Source organism: Orbicella franksi, chromosome 1 (assembly GCF_964199315.1).
Source record: "Orbicella franksi chromosome 1, jaOrbFran1.1, whole genome shotgun sequence".
In the NCBI taxonomy this organism is placed as follows: Eukaryota; Metazoa; Cnidaria; class Anthozoa; order Scleractinia; family Merulinidae; genus Orbicella; species Orbicella franksi.
Genome location: NC_138145.1, coordinates 42,156,554 through 42,178,384, shown reverse-complemented (window position 1 = coordinate 42,178,384; position 21,831 = coordinate 42,156,554). Strand labels below are relative to the sequence as shown.

The window sequence follows — 21,831 nt, the reverse complement described above, 5'->3', positions numbered from 1 at the left end:
TGCGCTTTACGGCTTGAGCGGGGGTTGTGAACGGTTACTAATTTACCAGCCAATCAGAAGGAAGCTTTCTGCGCGTTTCTCAAAATAATAGGTGATTCAATTCAACCAATGAACTTCAGTGAAATATCTTCACATTTCCGGTATGTGACGTTTGCGAAGCTAGCCAATGAAATTGCTTCTAATATTATCCAGAGTTTGTTCCCAATCTTCACACCAGCTTCACCAAAACAGTTGTCTCCCCTTTCGTCTCCTCGCTTGTAAAGGTAGCTTGCAAAACATTTCGTCTATATTTACCTAGCGAAGTAAATTTCCTTCAGTATCCACGAGCTTTATGCAGAAAAGATCAAACCTGCACACCCTCTTCCTCCTTGAAAGTAAGTTTACTTTTTTTGTGATCGGAAACTGAATCCGAAAACTTTACTCGAAATGTATGTGTCGGCAACGAAATAAGCTCAGCATTTGCTCATATTTGAAGGCTCACATAAGCTGTAGTAACATGGAAGAGCAGTACCCAACCCTTGTCGTTTATGGAGTTTGCTTCATGGTCTGTGTGCATGTAGCAGCACTTGTATCCTTTTTAATCGAGAACATAATTTTAGACCATCGTCCGAAAGTAGCCCCTTAATTAGATCATACTTCAGGGGAGGGGGGTAGGGAAGGTAAAGTTTGTTCTTACAGAAATTGCAGTGCGTCGATTTTTGTAAGTAAACTGCTCGGGAAATAACTAAAAAACATACAATGTTACTGAACTAGCCTGAGGTCCGTATTGGAAAAATATTGGTTACAGGTTTATGGGCTCGGCCACAGACGAGGTCCTTAAATGCGCAAAAGAAAGAGCAAGATCAATATTTTCCAATGCAGACTGAGCAAGCTAGCTCAAGAAAGTATTTATTGTTATAGCACTTTTCAATCTTCTGATAAATTGATGTGTCTCTACGATCCATTCTCTTTCTTAATTAGCTTTTAACATTTCTTAAATATGTATACTGTATTTACTCGAATAAGCGCCGCCCTCAATTAAGCGCCACACATGGGGTTGAAAAACTAATAAGCGCCGCACCGCAGCTGCGGTGCTTATTCGAGTATTTCAGCAACAGTCAGGCCACTGACATCGAGTGAAGCGTTGTTGAAAACCTGCAGAAAAGTATTCACGAGGCTGTTATGAAAGCCAAAACTTAGGTTAACTTCAAGCCCGTAAGCCATGAAAAATACTCATGAAGTAAATTAAATTGTACAATCAAAATATTTTGTTTTTTTGGTATGAGCCCTTTGAATAAGCGCCGCCCTCGAATAAGCGCTGCACCGGAGACACGAAAAATTAAATAAGTGCCGCAGCGCTTATTTGAGTAAATACTATAATGTAGTTCTGATCTCAGTTAGGAAAAAAGACATTGTATGATACAGGTTTTTTTGGGGGGGGGTGGTGGGGGTTGTCAGGGGTGGGGAAAGTTTGGGAACATGTGCATTGAACAGGTAAACAGCCATTGCTGGTATACCTCTACTAGCCAACTTTCTGTTTTGCAAGGTTGAGAAGTAAAACTTTAGGACAAAATTATGTTATATACTATACAGACAGTTATGAAGAGTTCACATCCTTAACATCTAGAATTCAGGGTTTCTGGATATTCAAGGTTTTTACAACACCAGACAAAGAACAACAGTTAAAAGATCAGAAAGCACATTAACAAAAATTTACAAGAACATTACATTACTTCAGATGGACAGTGGCATCAAAAGATCAAGATAATGGCATTGCTCAAGGCAGCACTTCCTTCCACTTGAACATTGGTTATTTGTTATGGTTGTTGTTATTGTTAAACTTTAAGCCTCCAAGACCCAGTTCAGACGTCATGCTTCTGCTGTGCAGAACTTAATTTTATTAAGGCCTGACTATAGCACAGCAGGAACCCAACTGATTCAGATGTCGTGTCAGCTCTAGTCATACCAGATTCACGATTTACTGAAGCCACATAATTGTTCACCTTGTAACTCCCCGCAAAAACTCCACTAAAGTACATTACAGTTCAACATTAGGTGAGCCAACCTCGGGAAATTGGATAGTGGCTGCTTAAAGGGGGTTGGCTGCTTAATAGAGGTCAAAACAACAGTAAAGCCCTCATAGGGACTTTGATTACTGGCCACCTAATACGAGTGGCCATTTAATAGAGGGGGACATTGGGGGGTTCTGAACACCACGATACCGCAAAAAATTCAACAAGTACCACAATATTGCAAAAAAAATCGTCAAATACCGCAATACTTCAAGACCAAGTTAAAACTCGATGTTGTGTCGAAACCAGTGCTCTGTATGTTAAGTTAAGAGCAAATATAGCAATTAAAAATTTGTTAATGAACGTTGAGTAAGGTTATTTTCGATTTACACAACATAATCAAAATAAGTAACATCCATTGGCATGCCGGCTAATAATTAATGGAAATACCTTACCCTTTTCCAATTGCAACACAAGGAATTGCAGTTTTCTGTTGCCATGAGAACTAAGTTTCATTGGGAATGTCCAGTCGGAAACTGGAAAAGGCTCGGAAAACATTGGAGGACTTCAAGGATAATTTCTAATACTGTCCAAAATGCTAACAAATTGCATCCCATAGGTTTGGAGAAAACTGCAATAGTGCATTTTGAGATTAAAATTACTGAAAAACTGCAAGAAAAAATTTCCAATACCACAAACCTTAATGTCCCCCTCTTAATAAGGGGTCGCTTAATAGGGGTTCGACTGTGATGTAATTTTTGAATTTTGTTTGGCGCAGCAGAAGCACAATGTTTGAATCGCTGCCGTGCCAGGGTCATGTAGCATGGCAGAGCTTTTAGAACTTAATTGCTTGCTGAACTTAATTCAAAAGTTAGATTCAGATGCCGTACTTCTGCCTTGCTTTTGTCAAACTTAATTCCTGAATGTAGTTTGGCATAGCAGAAGCATGACGTCTGAACTGGGCCTAAATAATTATTGGTTTGAATTTTGTGCCTTGTGTCAGATTGTGAGAATGAATACGATGTAAAGGAACAGGAAAATGAAACTGGTTTGAAGATCTTCAAACCAAAAGGAAATTATAACTGTAATTTGTATAATTGTGAAAATATTATATGTGGTGTTTACAGCGACAATGTCATTATGAACAAGGATAGTATGAAATATTTACATATCTCTACATCTGTAAAAAAGGCAAGGCAGTTTGTATTTTAAATTTTTTATAATGGTTTGTTATGTTGACTCTATATCTAAAAAAAAATTTTGTTACTATATGGATTGTAAATTGCCACCTGGAAATGAGAGGCAATCATTTCTTTATTCGAGGGACGTGAAAATTTATACTTTCCATAACTTAAGTTTATACAAATTAGAGAGAAGTTTATACCACAATATTATGAATTAATATATATACTGTATATAGACATTTTTGTAATTTGGTTGCAAATTGTTTATTTCCACTTGTAAATGACTGAACAGATCTACATCATCAAGTTTCTTTCAAGCAAACTCTATTCTAGTCCAGTTCTGGCCCTTTCTCTGCCACACAATCGCCTAAGCTCAAGCTTTCCAGGCATGGTCAGTGGATAAATATCAACATCAGAAATCAACTTGCCAATTGCTATTGATTGATATCGGCAATCAATAACAATCAAACTCACAGAGAAATCTATTTATTGATTGCTACTGATTGGCAAAAATCAATAACAATCGATAATTCCTGTCTTCAAGAATATTGATTGGAAAAAAATTGACATTAACCACCCGTACTATTCAAAGATGGCTTTGCTATTGTGTAAAATAATACCTGGAACGATGCGAGATGTTCAACCTCAGCATGCTACTAGATTATATTTTCCTTTTGACCTACTCCGAGATCTATCTTTACATTTGTTTCCTTATACAAATATTTGAAATCACTATAACACTGACTTTGTTTATCGTACTTCATCTTTAGTTAATGCCGACGCTACAATGAGATTGGAGGGTTTTCTGCTGTTACTCTGGGCTAAGCTTTTCCGGTGATGTGTAGCAAAGAAAGATGTAAAGCCCAAAAAGTTTCTGCCAGTTGTTTCTGTTCTTGTGATTTTATCAGTGATTGTAAAAGATACACAGACTATGATCAATTGACTTAATAAAACCATTGTACACAAATTTTGTCAAACATTTTATCGGTGTAACTTGTAGAAGGACAAAAATAATCTGCGATAACAATCGATAATAATCAATACCAATCGATGAATCAATCGTCGTTGATTACTATCGGCAATATTATTGATAACTCACAACTTTTTTCGGTTCATCAATTTGCGATTGCTATTGGCAATCGATACCAATCTTCGATTGTTATCGATTGCGGTAATATTGATTATCAGTTCATTGTTTGACTATGCCTGGAGCTTTGTGTGACAGAAAGAGGGCAAGAACTAGACTACTTTGATTCTAGAAGTGTAGCTGTGATTGTAATTGAGAGTAATAATAATAGGAAATTTGCAGTGGTATTTCCACAAAGTGGCCCTTTACGGTAGTCCAGAGGTAGTAGGAGAAAGAAATACAGGCTTAGGGATATATCCTGTTTTTACATGTCATAGTTTTTATGCACCTTGACTCATTTCCCTGTTGCATGTTGCTTACCCAAAGACTCGCAAGTTATGTAAGCCTCACTCATAAACAGTGGTATCTGCAGTAGCCTAATAATTAGTGTGCTAGATTTGGATTGAGTGGTCAGGGTTTGGTCCCATACTATGCAAACACCTGGCCTCTCTCCACTAAGGTGTATGGGTACTGAAAAATTCAATGCTGGAGGTAACCCTGCATTGGACTAGCATCCCATCCAGGCAGGGATAGAACTACTCCTTGCCTCTTCCTGCTTGGGAAACCAGAGATCAGTGTCCCCCTGATGCGTTACTAAGTTTAAACACAAGTGGCAAGTGCAATTAAGTTACTCTGGGATTAACTTTCGAGACATTTTTGGGTGGAGGGTGTGCTCTTTCCACAATTCTATGATGTCTGGAAGAAACAGACCTGTACATTGTGCCAAGTTTCCCATGTTATTAAACGGTAGCCTGAATTTCAGCCTTTACATCGAAGTTGTCACCCAGAGCAGTGGAATAAGTGGTGAACAGTCATGCTATGATGGCCTTCCGCATCCGAGCATCTAGGGGTGTGTTGGGCAAGCCCCTCCAGAAATTGTTCTAACACCAGATGAGTTTTCTTAAGCATTTATAAATCAATTATGCAAGTATGTGTTGTAACAAAAATGGTCATCCTCACCCACAACATTAACGGAACTCAGCTGTAACGGATGTTACGGGTTATGGCCCTTCGCGACAGCCCTATCTATTCAATTTGCACTCTCGAAAGTGCGCAAACCCAATAGATGACTGAAATTCTGGCCAATTAAAAGGTGCAGTAGTTCAATCAAAACTTGACTTTGGATCAAGTAGTTACAGTGGAAGTTTAAAACAAGGAATGAAATCAAAATTAATTGAATTCAATTACACTCTAATCCAGCTAATTTGAACTCGGCTATTTTGAATCCCCCATTATTTTGCGCTCAAAACCTTCTCCCTTGGATTTGCCCTTCAATCACTTACAATCAGGTATTTCAAGCTCCTGTAATTTCAAACTAACTTTCATTTCCCCTGAGAGTTTGAAATAGCCGGGTTCAACTGTAATAAGGAGCATTTGCTCAGTTTAGACTGTAAAGCCCATCAACCCGCATAAAATCAGTCATAGACGCGACAAACCTCAAAAGAGTTACTGTCTTTATTATTACACTACATCAAGTTACTAAAGCTAAACCTACATCAATAAGACAAAGTGCTTCTTACATGTAAAATTTTCGACCTGTGCACTAGTAATTCGATCTCCCATACTTTTTCCTCAAATATGCTACAAGAACTCATGTGGTTTGATGTGATCCTCCTCTTTGGATAAAATGGTGCTCAGAAAATAATGGCTTAATATTTGCACTAGAGACAAGTTATTACTTAGAAAGATAATTCATCTGTGACACACAAGTTTATATCTGGCTTACAGACATGGTGGCTAATTAACCCTGATTTCATCACTTTATAAGATGTATAATTTGATGTTGCACAAAAAAAATTCTGGACAGGTTTGCCCTGATAACGTTTCTTAAAACCTACATTTTTGGCTAATAGTGATGAGTTATCCAGCTGAGATAAACATTTTCCAAATGGTTAGTTAGATTTGGGATTGTCTCAAAAACTCTGCAATAAACTCACGATGAACATACATCTCTAGTATAAATTGCACCTCTTGAAAATGATGTGTGATTTCCTGATAAATCACAACTACAGTGAAATTCAGATTTTTTGGAACTCCAAGGGAAACAAAAAGTGGTTTAAAAAATTGGCTACTTTAGAAATTGGGGTTAAAATTACAGTGTTAACTAAGGGTAGGGAAGCAACTTTCGGTTCAAGTTATTGAGAGGTTCGAAAAATCGAGGGTTCAAGATATTGAGACTCTACAGCACTGCAAGGTGACTGTATTAGGGATATCCACAGAGAAGGATACATGACCTAAAACATATGATGATAAAAATGCTACTGCATATAGACAATACAAAAATGTTAAGTTACCTAAAGAAAAGACAAATCTCCTTTTACCTGTTTTAGCCCATATTACAAGGGTATAATACATGTCACCACAAACTTTAAACTGCTTTGTAAGAATAATATTATTATCTTAGAAACAAAATCTCTTGCTATCAAAAGCAATAAAGGGAAAAAAGTTCTCATTGGATAAAATATCAATGTGTGTAGGCCATTTCACAAAATAATAATGAAATGGGATTTAAACAAAACTGATATTTGTAGGTTGCTAAATGGGATTGTAGCTATGTATGTACTTTGGGTTCATGTATAGAGCTGACCAGAATATTATTCGAATTGAAATAGCACAGCTGTTTTGTTTAGAGATTTCAGGGTGACAGTTACATAAAAATAAGATTTTAGCCATAGGTAATATATTCAGATTTTCTCAGTCTCTCTTTATCTAGCACACACCAGTACTGATGTGTTGAGAACTAATGTCAAAATGACAAAATTAATAAACTAGAGTTTTAACCATCAATAACAGACCAATCTCTAATATCAACATTTCTAAATGTATAAATGTGGCGATGAATGCTTGACTATGCAAAATATAACCTCTGTGGCCTAAGAATTACACACAATGCTTTGCTACAATTACACGATGACAGGTCGTTCTCAAGTTGCCATTTCTACATGCTAACTACTTTCTGACTGCCTCAAAACGAGGGCAGCTGCAAAGGCCTTTTACATGAAAATGAGTTTTGCTTGTTAACACATTCATGCCAATGGATCTCATTTTCACATACAACGCTGTATGCAAGACCTTGATTTCAAGGAGGAGCAATTACTTTTTTTTAAAGAAAAGAGAAAGCAGTCACAAATATGCATCATAAACTTGTCCCCCTTGCCTGAAGTTTATTATATTATGTACTAACATTGGTACGCAAGATTTGTCTATCAGTGAACATGCACACGCATTTTGTGTTACTTGTTAAATACTTTAAACTGACAAGGTCTAGATCTTTGCATTTAAGTAATGTGTTTCACATTAGCCAATGGTGTTAGGTCATGCATTCAAAAGTATAATATAGCAAACACTGTTCTCTTAATTACTCATTTGAGAGAATCTTTGTGTAACAGACACCAATGGAAGATGGGTTCACTTTGCAGTGTTACATCCAGCTACAGAACACCAGGACCGCTGTTCATTTCCATGAAGAGTTTGAATGATCTGGCAGGTTGATGTAAAAACTAGAAAGAAATTAACTCCGGGCTGGTGGAGTTCACTGTGCGTGCTGAACTAAGCGATGCTTCAATATGTAAAACAAGTGTCTTCAGGCTACTGGTAGTAAGGATAGCCTGAAGTCGTTCCTCGACCAGCTGATGGTCCTGCTGGCGGTCGCATTCCTGTGTACATCCCAGGAGGTGCAGCTGAATCGATTTGCGACATGTGAGACATTGGTACAGATGGAGGTGATGGCTTCATCTCTCCTTCTCTCATTGGCCTGGGCATGACACCCTGGTGTGGCCATGCCCCAGACATCATTTCTCTTCCACCCATGTTGTCACTCATGACTTGTGGGTACCCACCCTTTTGACTTGTGTCCACCGTGTTCTTGACGTTCGTTTGCCCATTCCTGGTCGTCGTAGCACTGTATCCCATCATCCCACCAGGGCTCATATCACCCATGCTTCGCGGCATCTGTGCTCTCATCATCTCCATCTGAGACATGGGACCCATTGCTCTTTGCTGTCCGACCATGTTGCTAGGTCGCATCATAGAGGCCATGTTGCCATTCACTTGTGACATAAGACCATAGCCTCCCTGTGAAGTCTGACCTTGAGCAGCAGCAGCAGCCATTGCATTTCGCCTCTGCACCAAAGCAGCAAGGAGACTGCCGGCATGGCCTGCAGAGAACTCTGAGCTATCCAGGTCCACTGCACAAAGGAAAAACAAGTACACATTCATTCAACCTTGGCACATTCCTAAAGTAATATATTTTGCTAAATTTAGACCTCCTTCCAGGGCCCATTGTTTTGTTCAAAGGATGGATAACACTACCCACCAGATAAGTCACTATCCTGTGGGTAAGAGTTGAAACAACAAACTACACTAATGAGTGGATAGGGATTTATTCAGTGGATAGCTTTATCCAACCTTTGAACAACCAGGGCCAGATGGCCAAAATTTCTAAAAAGATAAACTTAACCCTTCTCTCTTCAGACACTTCTCACAATTCAAACACTTTTTAAAGACAAAGTTAAACAGAGCAGTACCCTAAGAGAGCTTATAAGTCAGTCACACAAGCTACTCCTGACAGGAGTGAAATCTTTGGCCTTCTTTACACTGGCCCGATGCTTTATCAATGAGATAAAGGAGATTTTTCAGAGAGAGCATTCTACACTGCTTGATGCATAACTCCCTAATAACATACACCTCAAAGCAGGGAATCGACTGTTTTCGATATATTAAAATTCAGGCTTAGAGGACACAAACAAAGGAAATTGAATGATTACGTTTATTCATTTCTTTTGTTTGTGTCCTCTGCGCCTCACTTTCAAGCTGAATTTTAATACATCGAAAGTGGCCTATTAGAGATGTCTTTTGTCACTGTGTATTGAATAGCAGAATTGCTTGAAGCCCAGTGGCATTTAAATAACAATTGCCCTAATTAACATAAGAAACAGGAAACACGAAGGATTCTGGTATTTGTAGTCAAATGACGACATCATCCCAATCAGCTATTAAAAAGTAATCTACTATAGAGAAGTACTTTCTGTGGTCCCGACAGTATCCATTTCAACAGGGTTCACCCACAGACAGAGACCTGTATGAACCATTGAACCAAAAAGTAGTTTTTCTAACAGTATTTTACAACAAAATCAAACCTCAAACACTACAAAAAAAACACGTCATTTCATCCATTACCGTTATTCTGGTCCATAGCATGTTGCATCATTCCTGGTGCGAGTCTCTGTGAAGAGGGACTGCTGACTGAAGGAACAGGGCTCACCAGGGAGCCGTCAGATTTCTGAGGAACTTGAGCAGCAGAGCTGTTAGGTGAAGTATTTCCTCTCTTGTCACTTAGCTCACTGGCCTGAAACAACAGGGCTTGGATAAATGGCACTGAACTACACACTGGTAGGGGAGGGGTGGTGTAATGGTCTAATGCATGTAGAAACCAATAATGAAATTGAACAGTAAAGCCATCTTGCAACTACCAAGATAAAATTATACAACTAAACTGACAGCAGAAACCCAATGTTACAAGAATAATCTATTTCAAGTGCGTGGTAAGAACATCACTAAAATGTCGGATAACAAACCTTGGAGAGGGCTTCCAAACCTCCTTCAGCCATGCGTGATGATACTGAAAAGAAAGCAATGTTAGCTATGAAACATTCTTTCTTTAAAGAACATCAGATAGTTTTAATTCAAATTTAACCAAAAGAAACCGTACAATTTCAAACCAATTTGGATGACAGTGTTTTTCATAGAAAAATGTACAATAACAATTGTTACAACTTCAGAGTTACATTTATTTTACTATTTGAATTTTTACAAATTTCAATGGCATCTTAACTCCATATTCCTCACTCCAAGTCCTTCTTTTTTCATTTTTAGCTCAAGGACTTTCAATGTGTGTTTGAATCCCATCAAGAAGCCAACAAGTAAATTATTCTGATTTTCAAATGTATCAGACACAAAAAAAACTGCCAAGGACGCTTAAAGTTGCAACAGCAGAATGATACCATACAAGAATGTCTGATTGCTTAGCAATCAAAGTGTCAGTCACTTCATGCAGACAACGTTTTTACTGCAAAAGAGATGCTATTGACTGCTGACAATGAATCAGACAAGGTACCTTTTGGAACTGCACCTCCAGGTGAGTAATGCAACATGGTGTCATCCCGTCCTGGGGTAAGCTGTTGAGCACGTCTCTGGTAGAGCGAGGCTGCAGAGTCAGGACTTGTCAGGTCAGTACGTGGTGAGATGTCAGAATAATCTGTACTGCCAGTCAGAGGTCCGCTGCGAGTGGAGTTAACAGTGGGACTGGACAGATTTAGAGTGACAGGCTGAATGTTGCTGGCACTAAATTGTTTAGATGCATAGAAAATATCTAGTCAGTAATTAACATGGTTATTATCCAGGACTTATATAACTTCATAGAGAGTCTTGGGTGGACTTACATGAGGAAAACTTATATCTTGACTGGCTTAAATGTGGTGCAGAAAAACAGTTATGAAATAAACTGACAAGAAATGACTTTAACACTCTGATGAGAAAAGGGAAGCAAGCAAGCAAGAAAGGAAAAAACAAAACAAAACCACAGTCCTTAAATCTTAAAATCTACACTCCAGCTGCAACCTTACTGGTCTATCTTTACTTCTCAAACTCATTAATAATTCATTGAGTTTAAACAAAGGAAATCATAACCATGTTTGGATATCTGATCTTAATAATTAGCAGATATATTTACAATTCTATTTCTCCATTTTCTCCTTATTTTAAGTTTTGATTGAGAAGATATATCAAACACTCAAGACAGTGTTTGACCACATTTCCAAACACCTCAAAGTTTGTCAAAAATACTCCGCTGTGCGTTGTATTTTCAACTCTCTTCTCTGTGTTTAGAGATGTAGTCAAACACGGTCTTTCATGGTTGATTTATTACTTAAAGTACAATGTTCTTTAAGCACATTAGTTCATTAGGGCTCATAACTGGAAAAATTTTGTAACAGGAGGAGGGGGACTTATCACTGGGATGTTCAGGTATTTAGCCACTAATATGCAGAATTATATTAGATAGGACCCTTTATTATATAATTAGATAGGACCCTGCGCACCCTCTGACTGGTCAAAAACCCATGTTTTATCAGAGTATAAAACAAAGAAAGAGCATGTTTTAATGTTTTTCATCACATTACCTCTATATCATAAAATGAAGATGCCTAAGTTGTGTATTATGCTGTGGTAAAACACTCCAGACATTTGAGAACATTCAAGAATGTAGAAAACACTTGCCTGTGGCTTGTGTTTTCTACATTCCCTTGTGTTCTCAAATGCCTGTCGTGTTTTATCACAGTGTAATACACGGCTTAGGCTTCTTTATTTGTTACTAAAGATTGTCATATACATGTAAGCACTTTATTTACTCACTGTTGGCCAAGGCAGTTGGAGCAAACAATGTACTCTGCTTCATCTGTATAAGGATTCTGAAAACTGTTGCAACTTGTTCTTAGCCACACCCAGTTTCCATCCTTAGCACGGAATCTATACCGCACAGACAGGGTTTGGCCCTTCAGTTTCATCACTGGGAAATAGAAGAAAACAGAAAACAAAAGAAAAACAGGTTTCTTTACTTTTCTACCAAACAAGTTTAACTACACATTGTGGTTAACCAAGCCTAAATTACTCCCAGAACCAAACCCTCCATCAAATACTGTTTATGTTTTTACCAATACTTATTGGAGATTAAAAGTGAAGTTGTAAAATTGTGAAGTCCAGAAAAGCTGGGATACACATATGTTAAAATTCAAATGAAGGCTATCAAGCAGTACTTTGGTGTGGTACTATTGATCATGGTGCACACTTTGAAGTCTTTGAAAGAAATCCTATTATACCATCATTCAAATGGAAGCTATTGTGTAGTACTTTCATGTGATTGAATTAGTCTTTCTTTATTTTGCACAATATTGTTTGCAAATTCTTTTACTAAGAATATAGGCACACTGGAGAATGGGAGGAAAAATACAGCAAACAACATTCAAACGCAGGGACCAGAAATACAATGGGTAGAGGTTCCTTGTTCATCTATATGTTTGTTCATGTGTGCGTATGTGTTTGTTTGTCCATTCATTCACTTGTTTGTCCATTCATTCACTTGTTTTTCACACAGAACAGTCCTTACCTTGTTGGTAACTTTCCATCATATGTTCCAGATCATCAGGATGGAAGAAGTCATAACACAGTTCATTAAGAAGCTCTTGAGGTTTGTAACCCAAGACATCCACCACTCTAAAACACAACAAGCAAATTAGAAGTTGGCAACCAGAGGCTAGGGTTTCATGAACTAGAAAAACTTGCAGGGGCTGAACAAAAAGGAAAAAACAAGTTGAATTTTTTTAAATTAATTGCACAACAGAAAATACCATGTCAGCTGGTAGGTAGCAAGAACAAGAATGCAAAGGTGTTGCAAAACAATGGGAACTTCACAGAAAATCAAAACAAATAGCTAGAATGATTTTGATCACCACATGGAACTGCTCAAACATAATTAATTGAAGTTGTACCTCCCCGTTTTGCTTGGTACCAGAGCACATTCAAGTACTTAATCAGTTCAACGAGATAGAACAGTTTTCAAATGAGTGTCTTAAAACCAAAACCAAAACCAAACCAATTACATACCAATAACACTACTAAGCCAATCTCAAACCAAAACCAAAACCAAAGTAATTGACTGATTACTTTCAACACTCATTTGAAAACTGCTCTATACATATATTTTGTGACCGACCAATTGCAATTACTGGCAATCTGGTTTCAACAAAGCCACAAGACAGTATTTCCCTCACCTCTGATCAACGAAAGTGAACTTGCCATCCAAACTGTGTCTGGAGACAAACTCCATCACTGGGGGATTCTCCATCAAGTCACTGCTCTGCGGCACACTCGTTGGTTGAAGTTTTCCAATAGTTACTAAACAGCTGTTTTCATTGTTTTCTGGTTCCCCTGGTACAGCAACTGCTGTGCTATTTCCAAATGACTGTTTGGGAAAAGAAGACAAAGTATAAACTACAAAAGTCATCTTTCAAGATAAAAAAAAAAAAAAATCTAATGTTATAATTTGAAAACAAAACCCAGTCAGTTGTGAAACATATTTTTTGTTTGTTATGCCGTACATGCACAAAGAGGTTTTAAGTCATGGTTGCCACAAACATCACTTTTCAAAATTCCCTGACATTTTCCTGATTAAAATATAGATTCCCTGACCAAACAGATACAAAATATAAGATACGGTAGCTGCCTGTAGCCTCCCCACAGCCGTCCTTTCTACTCATTCATTTACTTAAGACTGATAGACTCACAGTGAAGCCAAATGTTTCTTCCACCCTTCACTGGTATAAAATCAGCTGTGTTAACTTACTTGAATTTTCCCTAAATTTTCTTCAAAAGGCCAATTTTCCCTGACCATGAAGAAGTTTTTTTTCCTGTCCAATTCCTTACCTTTGCCAACCATGTAAACTTTCAACTCTGTGCAAGAAATCCTAATGTGTGATCTTTAGAATGAATGTTATTGAACTGTATGTACGTATATTCATTGCTGTTGATTTGCAATTTTATGGAAGATAAAATTTATCTTTCCTCTCTAAAGGTACATGCAAACACTGGGCTTACTAATGCTACTGCTAGACCAAGGGAAGCCAGGCACTTATTATATGTGTTATTATTTTCAGTGACCCTACCTTGATATAGCCAGTACAATGCACAATGGCATACTCATCGTCAAGAAGCTTTAAGCGGTTATCCTTTCCTCTTGTCAAACTCTCTGTTTCTTCTTTTCCGCATCTCATGCGGCAGATGAAGTTTCTCCTTGAGTTCGAATACATCCGTGACAGAGCTAAATAATAAACAGGACACATAGCTATATTATTAACAGGGTTCGTACCCTTTTTCAGAAACAAATTTCCAGGACGTTTCCAGGACTTTTCCAGGACTCAGATTGATTTTTCCAGGACTCTAAAATTCACATTAACCCTTTCACTCCCAAGATCTTAATGTTAATTCTCCTTACTGTCTGCAATACATTTCATATTTTTTCACTTGAGTTCAACAGATTTCCAGAACTTTCCAGGACCAGTAGCCCTTTTCCAGGACTTTCCAGTCCTGGAAAATGCCACGATAAAATTCCAGGACTTTCCAGGTTTTCCAGGACCCGTACAAACCCTTTTTTAAAGACCATTCATATTCAAGTCTACAGTCAAACAATACCAGCAATAAGGAGAGCAAGGCTGGCGCTTTGGGAGAATGCTCCCTATACCCCCCCCCCCCCCCCCACCACAAACAAACAATCCTGGATACAACATCATAAGTTGGTTGCATTTGTTGTTAGTTCTCATCCATGTTCCAAGGGTTTTCTCTTCTTTTCTGTTCTCTTCTGGATTCTCTAGTTTGCCTCTCTCCACAAAAACCAACATTCCAAGTTCTAATCTGATCTTGATGCACTAAAACTTTTCTAACAAGTTCATGAGAGTTCTTCTCGGTTTCGTGGGTACACAAATATTGCAATTATATTTTTTTACAGCAATCTGATTCACACCACACCATTTGAGTAGGACAAGTCTTCAGAGAGGGCTCAGCATGTTATCAAAATACATACACATTCTTGTTACAGTCGACTGGTCAGTAATTACAAAAGAAATAAATTGCCAAACTCTTCCATGTTTTGTTGTTTTAATTATCTTGCTTGTTTTGGATGCACAGGTTACAATGTAACTTGAATGTAATTAACACCAGGGAAGTTGACATCGATACACTGTACCAAATATCACCCTCATGAGACTCAAAACTTTCAACAAAGAACTGTTCTTACCTCCATGACTGTCCTTTTTAACACTTCCAGCTATAAAGAGGAACACAACAAAAATAAATAACACTACTTTCATCTTAAAATAAGAAATTAAAACTTAAATCAAATGGCTTTTCAATTAACATGGCTTAATATAAATAGAAGGCATTACTGGCCAATAATTAAATATTACCAGCACTCCAAGTTCAAAGTTTTCAGATATCACCATTTTTTGTTGAACAGTCTTACCTACTGTTCAGGAAAGTAAAAACAGGTAAGGAAGACAAACGGGGAAAAATTGTGGTTGAATTTGTTTGGCTTAATGATTATACCAAAAAAAAAACCTTGTTGTTGAGCAGACCGCCTTTTGTACTGCACTAGTCACCAAACTGGCAACCCGTTCACAAAATTTAGTCGCCAAATGTTTTTTCACTAGGCATGAGTGCTGATTACATGCTAAACAACAGACTAGTAAATAATTTGTCAAAACAGTGGCTCTTACTTTTCAAATCAAGAACTCTTCCAGCATCGGGTGACTCAGTGGCAGAAAGCTGATCTCTTATTTTCTCTGCATCATCAGGATGCACTAAGTCAAATATCTCTTGATTCATCCAAGCACTCTGTAAAAAGAAACAAAATTTCCTTACATAGAAGTAAAACCTATTTTTCCAAATAATGATAAATTGGTCAAGTTCAATTTAAACATCATCAATCCCACCAACATTCTCTTAAGTTCTGAATTTACAATGCTATTTTAAAGGAGGATTGTAGAAGGCACCGCATCGTCATGGTTAGTTCACTCAACATTGGGTGGTCTGAGTTCAAGCCCTGGCTGGAGACATTGTGTTGTGTTCTTAGACAAGACACTTAACTCTCACAGTGCCTCTCTTCACCCTGAGGTATGAATGGATACTGGCAAATTTAATCCTGAAGGGCAACTTAGCAATGGACTAACACCCAGTCCAGGGGGGAGTAGAAATACCCCTAGTTGCTTCACACTACATAGAAACTGAAGATAAGAGCTGGCCTGATGGGCCACTTGACTCATATACAGACTTTACTTTAAATGGAGGATTGTAGCCTTACATTTGAGTGGCCAACTACATCAGGGGGCCCAGTGGATGACAAGTTAATGCACTTGACATATCACTCTTATAGAGGATAGTACAAATACATGCCTAGCAACCTTATGCCCAGAATTCATAATGAACTCCAGCACTTATGGGACACTAGTTTTGTAAATTGAGTATAATTTCAGGATTCCATTTCACCTAAAGCTGACTATACCTCGTCTGTAACTATAGTATTTATATATATTAACTGAATCTTAAGATCACCTGAGGCTGGTTAAGGACTGGAGTAATTGAGTCTGAAACATAGACCACAGTTCCAGTGTTGCAATTTACGACAAACAAGAAACCATCAGCTGCCTGTGAAGAAGAAGAAAACAAAAAGATTGTTTAACAAATACCTTGGTGTCAAAGCAATTGGAAAGGACAGTAATTTCTTTCTCTAAATGGATATCTTGCAGAAGTAACTGCTGCTGTTAAGTAGACAATCAGTAAAATAGGAGTCCAACTCCCTAAAGAACACAATTAAATTAAGCTGGCACCTCTAAAGTAAACAATCTTGTCTCCAAAGAGAAAGCCTCTCCTTAATCAACATGTTGGCCCATCTCTTCAAAGTCATTCTGCACTCGGCAAATTTTCTTGTATCTTGTCTCCCAATTTTGTCACAACACAAGTTATGCAAAAAAATTGCCCACTGTAACAGACATCTTTTGAAATGACTTTTCATGCAAGCATCACACAGAGTAACATCAAGATGATAGATGGGAATGCAGCCATAACACTACTGGACATCATGTTTTACTTTAACAATGATCACTGCAACAAAAATGTTGTGTGACGTGTCCATTTCAGGGAGTGTCACACTGGGCAATGTCTTCCACAACTTGCCATGCAACAGGGCAAAAAAACTGCATGGTGAGTTGCAAGAAAAGATAGCCTAGTTATCAGAGCCTTTTAAGTGGTCTCTTCTGGAAAGTGACCATGGATACTACTGTAGAGCAGATATCACAAATAAGAACCCCTCACTAACAAGAACCTCCCAGACACTGCCCTCTCTTAAGAAGGAACATGTCTGCAGTAACATCACCCTTGACTTATCTCACTGTAAAACTTGCACCTTTCTGAGAAACAGTCAAATTTCTCTTTATAACTGCTGGCAATTTGTGTAGAATTAATTTTCAGTCTGATTAGAATTGTTTCTTCCCACTCCTTAAATACATTTATGGACAGTTTTACCTCCAATATAAGGTGCTTAAGTTCTTGATCAGACAAAAATGAAGGCTTGTAGGCAACATCAGCACCCTGACCTAGAAAATAACAGTTATGGAATGAATTTAAAAAGTTAAGAACAGAAATTAACAAACAATGGTTTCCTGATGGTTACAGGAATGTAGCATATTACAAAGAGGACATTTGGGTTGGCCATTATGCCAAGAAACACTTTTCTAGAGCTACACAAGTAGTTGAAGGTGTAATGGCCTTGAAGCCAGTGCACTTGCCTCTGGATTGAGTGATCCAGGTTCAAGTCCTGGCCAAGGACGTTGTGTGGTGTTTTGGAGAAGCCACTTTACTTAAGATCACACCTTTTAAAAATTCCCTTAGAATATCTCTGAATAATTAGTGGCATCCAAAATTTGCTATAAAGCCAGCATGAAACAGCAATTCAAAATCCAAGTGGTTAAAAAGTGATTTTTTCTTACAAGTGGGCATCCAAAGACAATCTAGACACCCATCTGCCGGAGTTTCATTAAGGGCCAGGCACTGGGTAAATTGACCCGCTGTGAGGATGATTTTGTCCGTGGACTTGATTTGATCATCTAGAGAAATATTTTTTTACAAAGAAGTTCAGTTCAAAAAGTTATGCCTGCCTGAGAAAACCAGTTGTCCCTCTGTTGAAAACATTAATGAAACCCCTGCCAACTGGGCATATTCCTGGACTGTATCCTTAATAAATCAAGTTATAAAATAGTCTCTCAATTATTATGGCCAGTCCTATCAGCTTTTTAAAGGACTGTTGTTGCAATGGTATGGACCTCTTGGATACCCGTTGTTGATCAACATTATCACTAGGTACAAATGTGAAATGCAAAAGTTTGTGTACTACATACCAGATCCTCGTAGGGACTTCATATAGTTCACAGCCATTCTAAGAACGGTGAGTTTATCAGGTTTACGGGCCAAGCCGTTACAAGATGGTACCATATCAGATAACTCATTTATGTATGCATTCATTTTATTTCTTCTTCTTCTCTCAATCTCACTGTGATTCTCCCTGCAAGGGTAAATGAAAATAAAGGTTAATACCAGTTAGTCCGATGTCTGAAAAATTACAAATATTATGGATAACAGTTATTATATCTTCCTTTGACAAAAACAACCATGCACTGTAGTGGGTGTGGCACTCATTAGTTGCGATCAGATGAAAATTGTCATCCTATCTTGTTTCTCTTTTTAAACATATTCTTTAACAGCATCTCACAAACTTGCCATTGATTACAATACAACTCCCATTCTGAATAAGGTACAAGAACACAGTTTTTCTCAAACATTCATACAAAAGTGTCAGATGAAAATTAGACACAATATTTAGTCCACACTGACAATATACAAATGGTGAATGAAACAACTACAATTCCCCATAATATTTGCATCATAGGAAGTTGATCTAAAGATCTGGTGGTTCTCTTCTCATGTTCCTGATCATCACAGTATAACTGGAAAACACAGTTCAAAGACAGGAAGAATTCTTGCAAAGGAAAATATGTAATTAGAAATCTCTCATCAGACATTAAAGTGTGTTGATTCACTGTGCATTACAACTCAACTTTTCCGGCGTGTGCGAAACTTGTACAATAAAATATACAGCAACGTTCTGAAATGTCCAATACAATGTCTCCGAAGGGTATGTTTTTGGTATATGGATATCAAAATTTCTTGTTTCAAAATTATCTCACTTTCTTGTATATACATCAAATATTTTTTAAATATATATTTCAAACATTTTTGTACTTGTATATCAATTTTTTTGGATCACCTATATTACATTGTACAGTTCAACAAAACGTCATGAACTATCTCTGAAATTACATGCTGGTAATGAGAGAAAAGACTTCATAAGGTGCCAGGTAGCTTGTTGATCTAAAATATGTACTACAAGTAATGAGAAAGTACAATGTAACATGTAACTTGAATTGTACAATCAAGTATGAATATACATTTGTGCAAAGTTTTTTTATGTGGACCAACAAGACACATTAAAAATTCACCAAACAAAGCTGGCCACCATGTTTACCGTACGTCTAGCCTCGTCTATCAGCAAAGATTTGCCATTTGCAAGAGTAAACAAAACATATATGATTAATTGTTTTGATGATCTTAGTCCAGGACAAAACATTTTCCTTCTAACACCAGCCTTGCATGACAATCTAACAACGTGTACAATGTATATTTTTCAGGTTTGGTTTGACCTTTAGTTAGAATATTTTATGTTCGCATGTAAAATGTTCCGTTAAAAAACAAAGCATCTGGTGGAACAAAAAACTACAGATACTTCTCCCGGGCCCTTGGAATTAAAGCGACCATGGGTGATCGACGATTGCCATGAACCACAAAAAGTACATTTTCCGTTTTTTGTTTTTAAAAATTCGTTTTTCGAATCAAACGATCTTGGATAAAAGTAAACAAAACTAGAAAACTTGACATGTAGCGATCGATAAATTTAAACGTAATAGAATATCTACCTTGCAAACTTTTCCTTGTTATTTTCGTCTGATGTTCTGTAAATATAAAAAGAGACGTCGTATTAAAGTTAAATAGCATTGTATAGTACACTTATAGTTGTATAGAAAAGGAGAGTTTGGCCATGAACTCTCGTTATAAACAGGAGATTTGCTATTAAAAACAAACGACCTTTACTGTGTTAAAATCACGACCTTTGCAAAGCGCCTTCGGTCAAAAACGCACCGCTAAAAGAGTGCAAATCTTCAACAAAAAGCAAACAACCACAGGAAATACATAAACTTGCCTAATTCAATCTCAAAACAACTGTTCGACAAACGGAGTCTTTGTTTTAGCCGTCCCTCCTACCGAACTAACAACCTAAGTTATTACTGCAAAGTAAAGTTCAAAAGTTTCCTGTCGAGAAAATGGACAATTATGCTTTACCTGGGCATTTTGCTATCTCCTTTTTCGATGTCATCGTCATCTGAATCTTCCCTGTACAGTACGAAAGGTATAAATTTTTAAAAAGACTTTGATACAAGTGCTTTCAACGCATTTCTATCAAAGAAAGCTCGGCTAGACAGCTAGTTTGTCCCAGACTTCAGCTTGTCTGGGACAGTTCTAAAGCAGACTTACTCTTTGATCATGAATGATTGGTTAGCTTTTCTCTTCCGAAGTCTACCATGCGAAGACTTGTCCGGTATTCCATCATCTGATAAACAACAAATACACAATTAATTGCCGTCTGCGTGAAAAAAACCGCCATAACTTCCAGGCTTCCCCATAACACAATGTTTAAAGCGCACTTTGTTTCATTTGCAATTATATCGTTCAGTTCCCTCACCATCATCGTTGAAATCGTCCATTTTGGACGCATCGAAGTCTTCTAGTGGATCCAGTTTGATGGCTGTTAATCGACGCTACACATTAGCAATACTCTGGTGTTCCAAGCGAATGATTCAGCAGACAAACATGAAAAGGTTGGAGTCCTCAAACTGTAATCATGGCGGCATCCCAGCAAATTTTCTGCAAGGTTCCTTTGGATAACGGCAGCCGAAAAATCGCCTTCAGATACGATAAGAACCTCCAGAAATACCTCTGAAATATCACTTGGAGTAAATAGATACTTAAAGACGGCAGTCTCTCATTAAGGAAAGACAATTCTAGCTTACAACTCTCTTTGCAACGCAGTAACGGAGCACACAATCGCTACAGCGCTTGCTGGACTCGATCACAGCTTTCTCGAGCTATGGACCAATCACAAAAGCGTTTATAAATGTTTTATTCATTTTGACACTATATTGTCTCCAGGAGCCAATTAAAACGTGTCTAAGAAATGGCACCGGAGGGAATGCACATAACGCCGTCTATACTAATAGCACTGTGTTTTACATGTCTTTTGATATCATTAATTATAATTTCCACGCCACCTTTTCTAACAACAATGTAAATATTCCTGTTTTAGTAATGGAACCCGTTAGAATGATAATCATAGCAACGACCCTTTAAAAATCCTGTATTTCGTTACAGAACTATACGTAAGAAGCTGTATTAAACTTCCGGTGTGATTTGGCGGGTGAAAAACAGATACAAATCCGCGAAATATTTTAAAATAGTCTAGTCTGTAGCCGAACAATGGGCCAGAATGACAGCAACAACCTTATTATGTGGCAATAAGACAGATATTTTATTTAACCCCAAAGTCGCCTTGCGATCGTCAAAATTGTGCATAAATGACTTGTTCGAGTCTGATCTACCAAAGCAGTTACGGTCACGTCGACTAGCTTGAGACGTGACTCTTAACACGATAATCCTTGGATGACCTTGGATACGGTAATTCATGCAGAGGAAAATTCTCATTATGATGTCATTTTGTGAGGAGCATCGTCTTATAAGCAACTAAATATTTAAAATCAAGCGA

The 21,831-nt window shown here is 37.6% G+C and overlaps 1 protein-coding gene and 1 long non-coding RNA gene across 2 annotated transcripts; one reads left to right on the top strand and one right to left on the bottom strand.

Moving 5' to 3' along the window:
- Positions 1-33: 33 nt before the first annotated feature.
- On the top strand, positions 34-5,632 carry LOC145462838 (uncharacterized). The gene is made up of 3 exons (XR_014041263.1): positions 34-374; positions 476-568; positions 1,614-5,632. It is a non-coding gene; the product is annotated as an uncharacterized LOC145462838 (long non-coding RNA).
- Positions 5,633-5,738: 106 nt separating this feature from the next.
- Positions 5,739-21,136, bottom strand: LOC145462818 (aryl hydrocarbon receptor nuclear translocator-like). The gene is made up of 17 exons (XM_081446444.1): positions 20,755-21,136; positions 20,547-20,622; positions 20,355-20,405; positions 19,931-19,966; positions 18,299-18,462; positions 17,427-17,497; positions 16,458-16,550; positions 15,623-15,740; positions 15,145-15,174; positions 14,018-14,172; positions 13,127-13,317; positions 12,463-12,569; positions 11,712-11,865; positions 10,417-10,643; positions 9,878-9,921; positions 9,480-9,648; positions 5,739-8,488 (listed from the first exon to the last, which is right to left on the bottom strand). Exons 1-17 carry the CDS (start codon positions 20,774-20,776, stop codon positions 7,890-7,892), a joined length of 2,307 nt encoding a protein of 768 aa, XP_081302570.1. The 5' UTR covers positions 20,777-21,136; the 3' UTR covers positions 5,739-7,889.
- Between the last annotated feature and the right edge of the window lie 695 nt (positions 21,137-21,831).

Coding starts and splice junctions, on each gene's coding strand:
- LOC145462818 (XM_081446444.1), bottom strand. CDS start 20,776: ATGGACGATTTCAACGATGATG. Junction 17,498..18,298: donor GAAGTCCCTACGAGGATCTG/GTATGTAGTACA, acceptor GTTATTTTCTAG/GTCAGGGTGCTGATGTTGCC. Junction 9,649..9,877: donor GTTTGGAAGCCCTCTCCAAG/GTTTGTTATCCG, acceptor CTGTTGTTTCAG/GCCAGTGAGCTAAGTGACAA.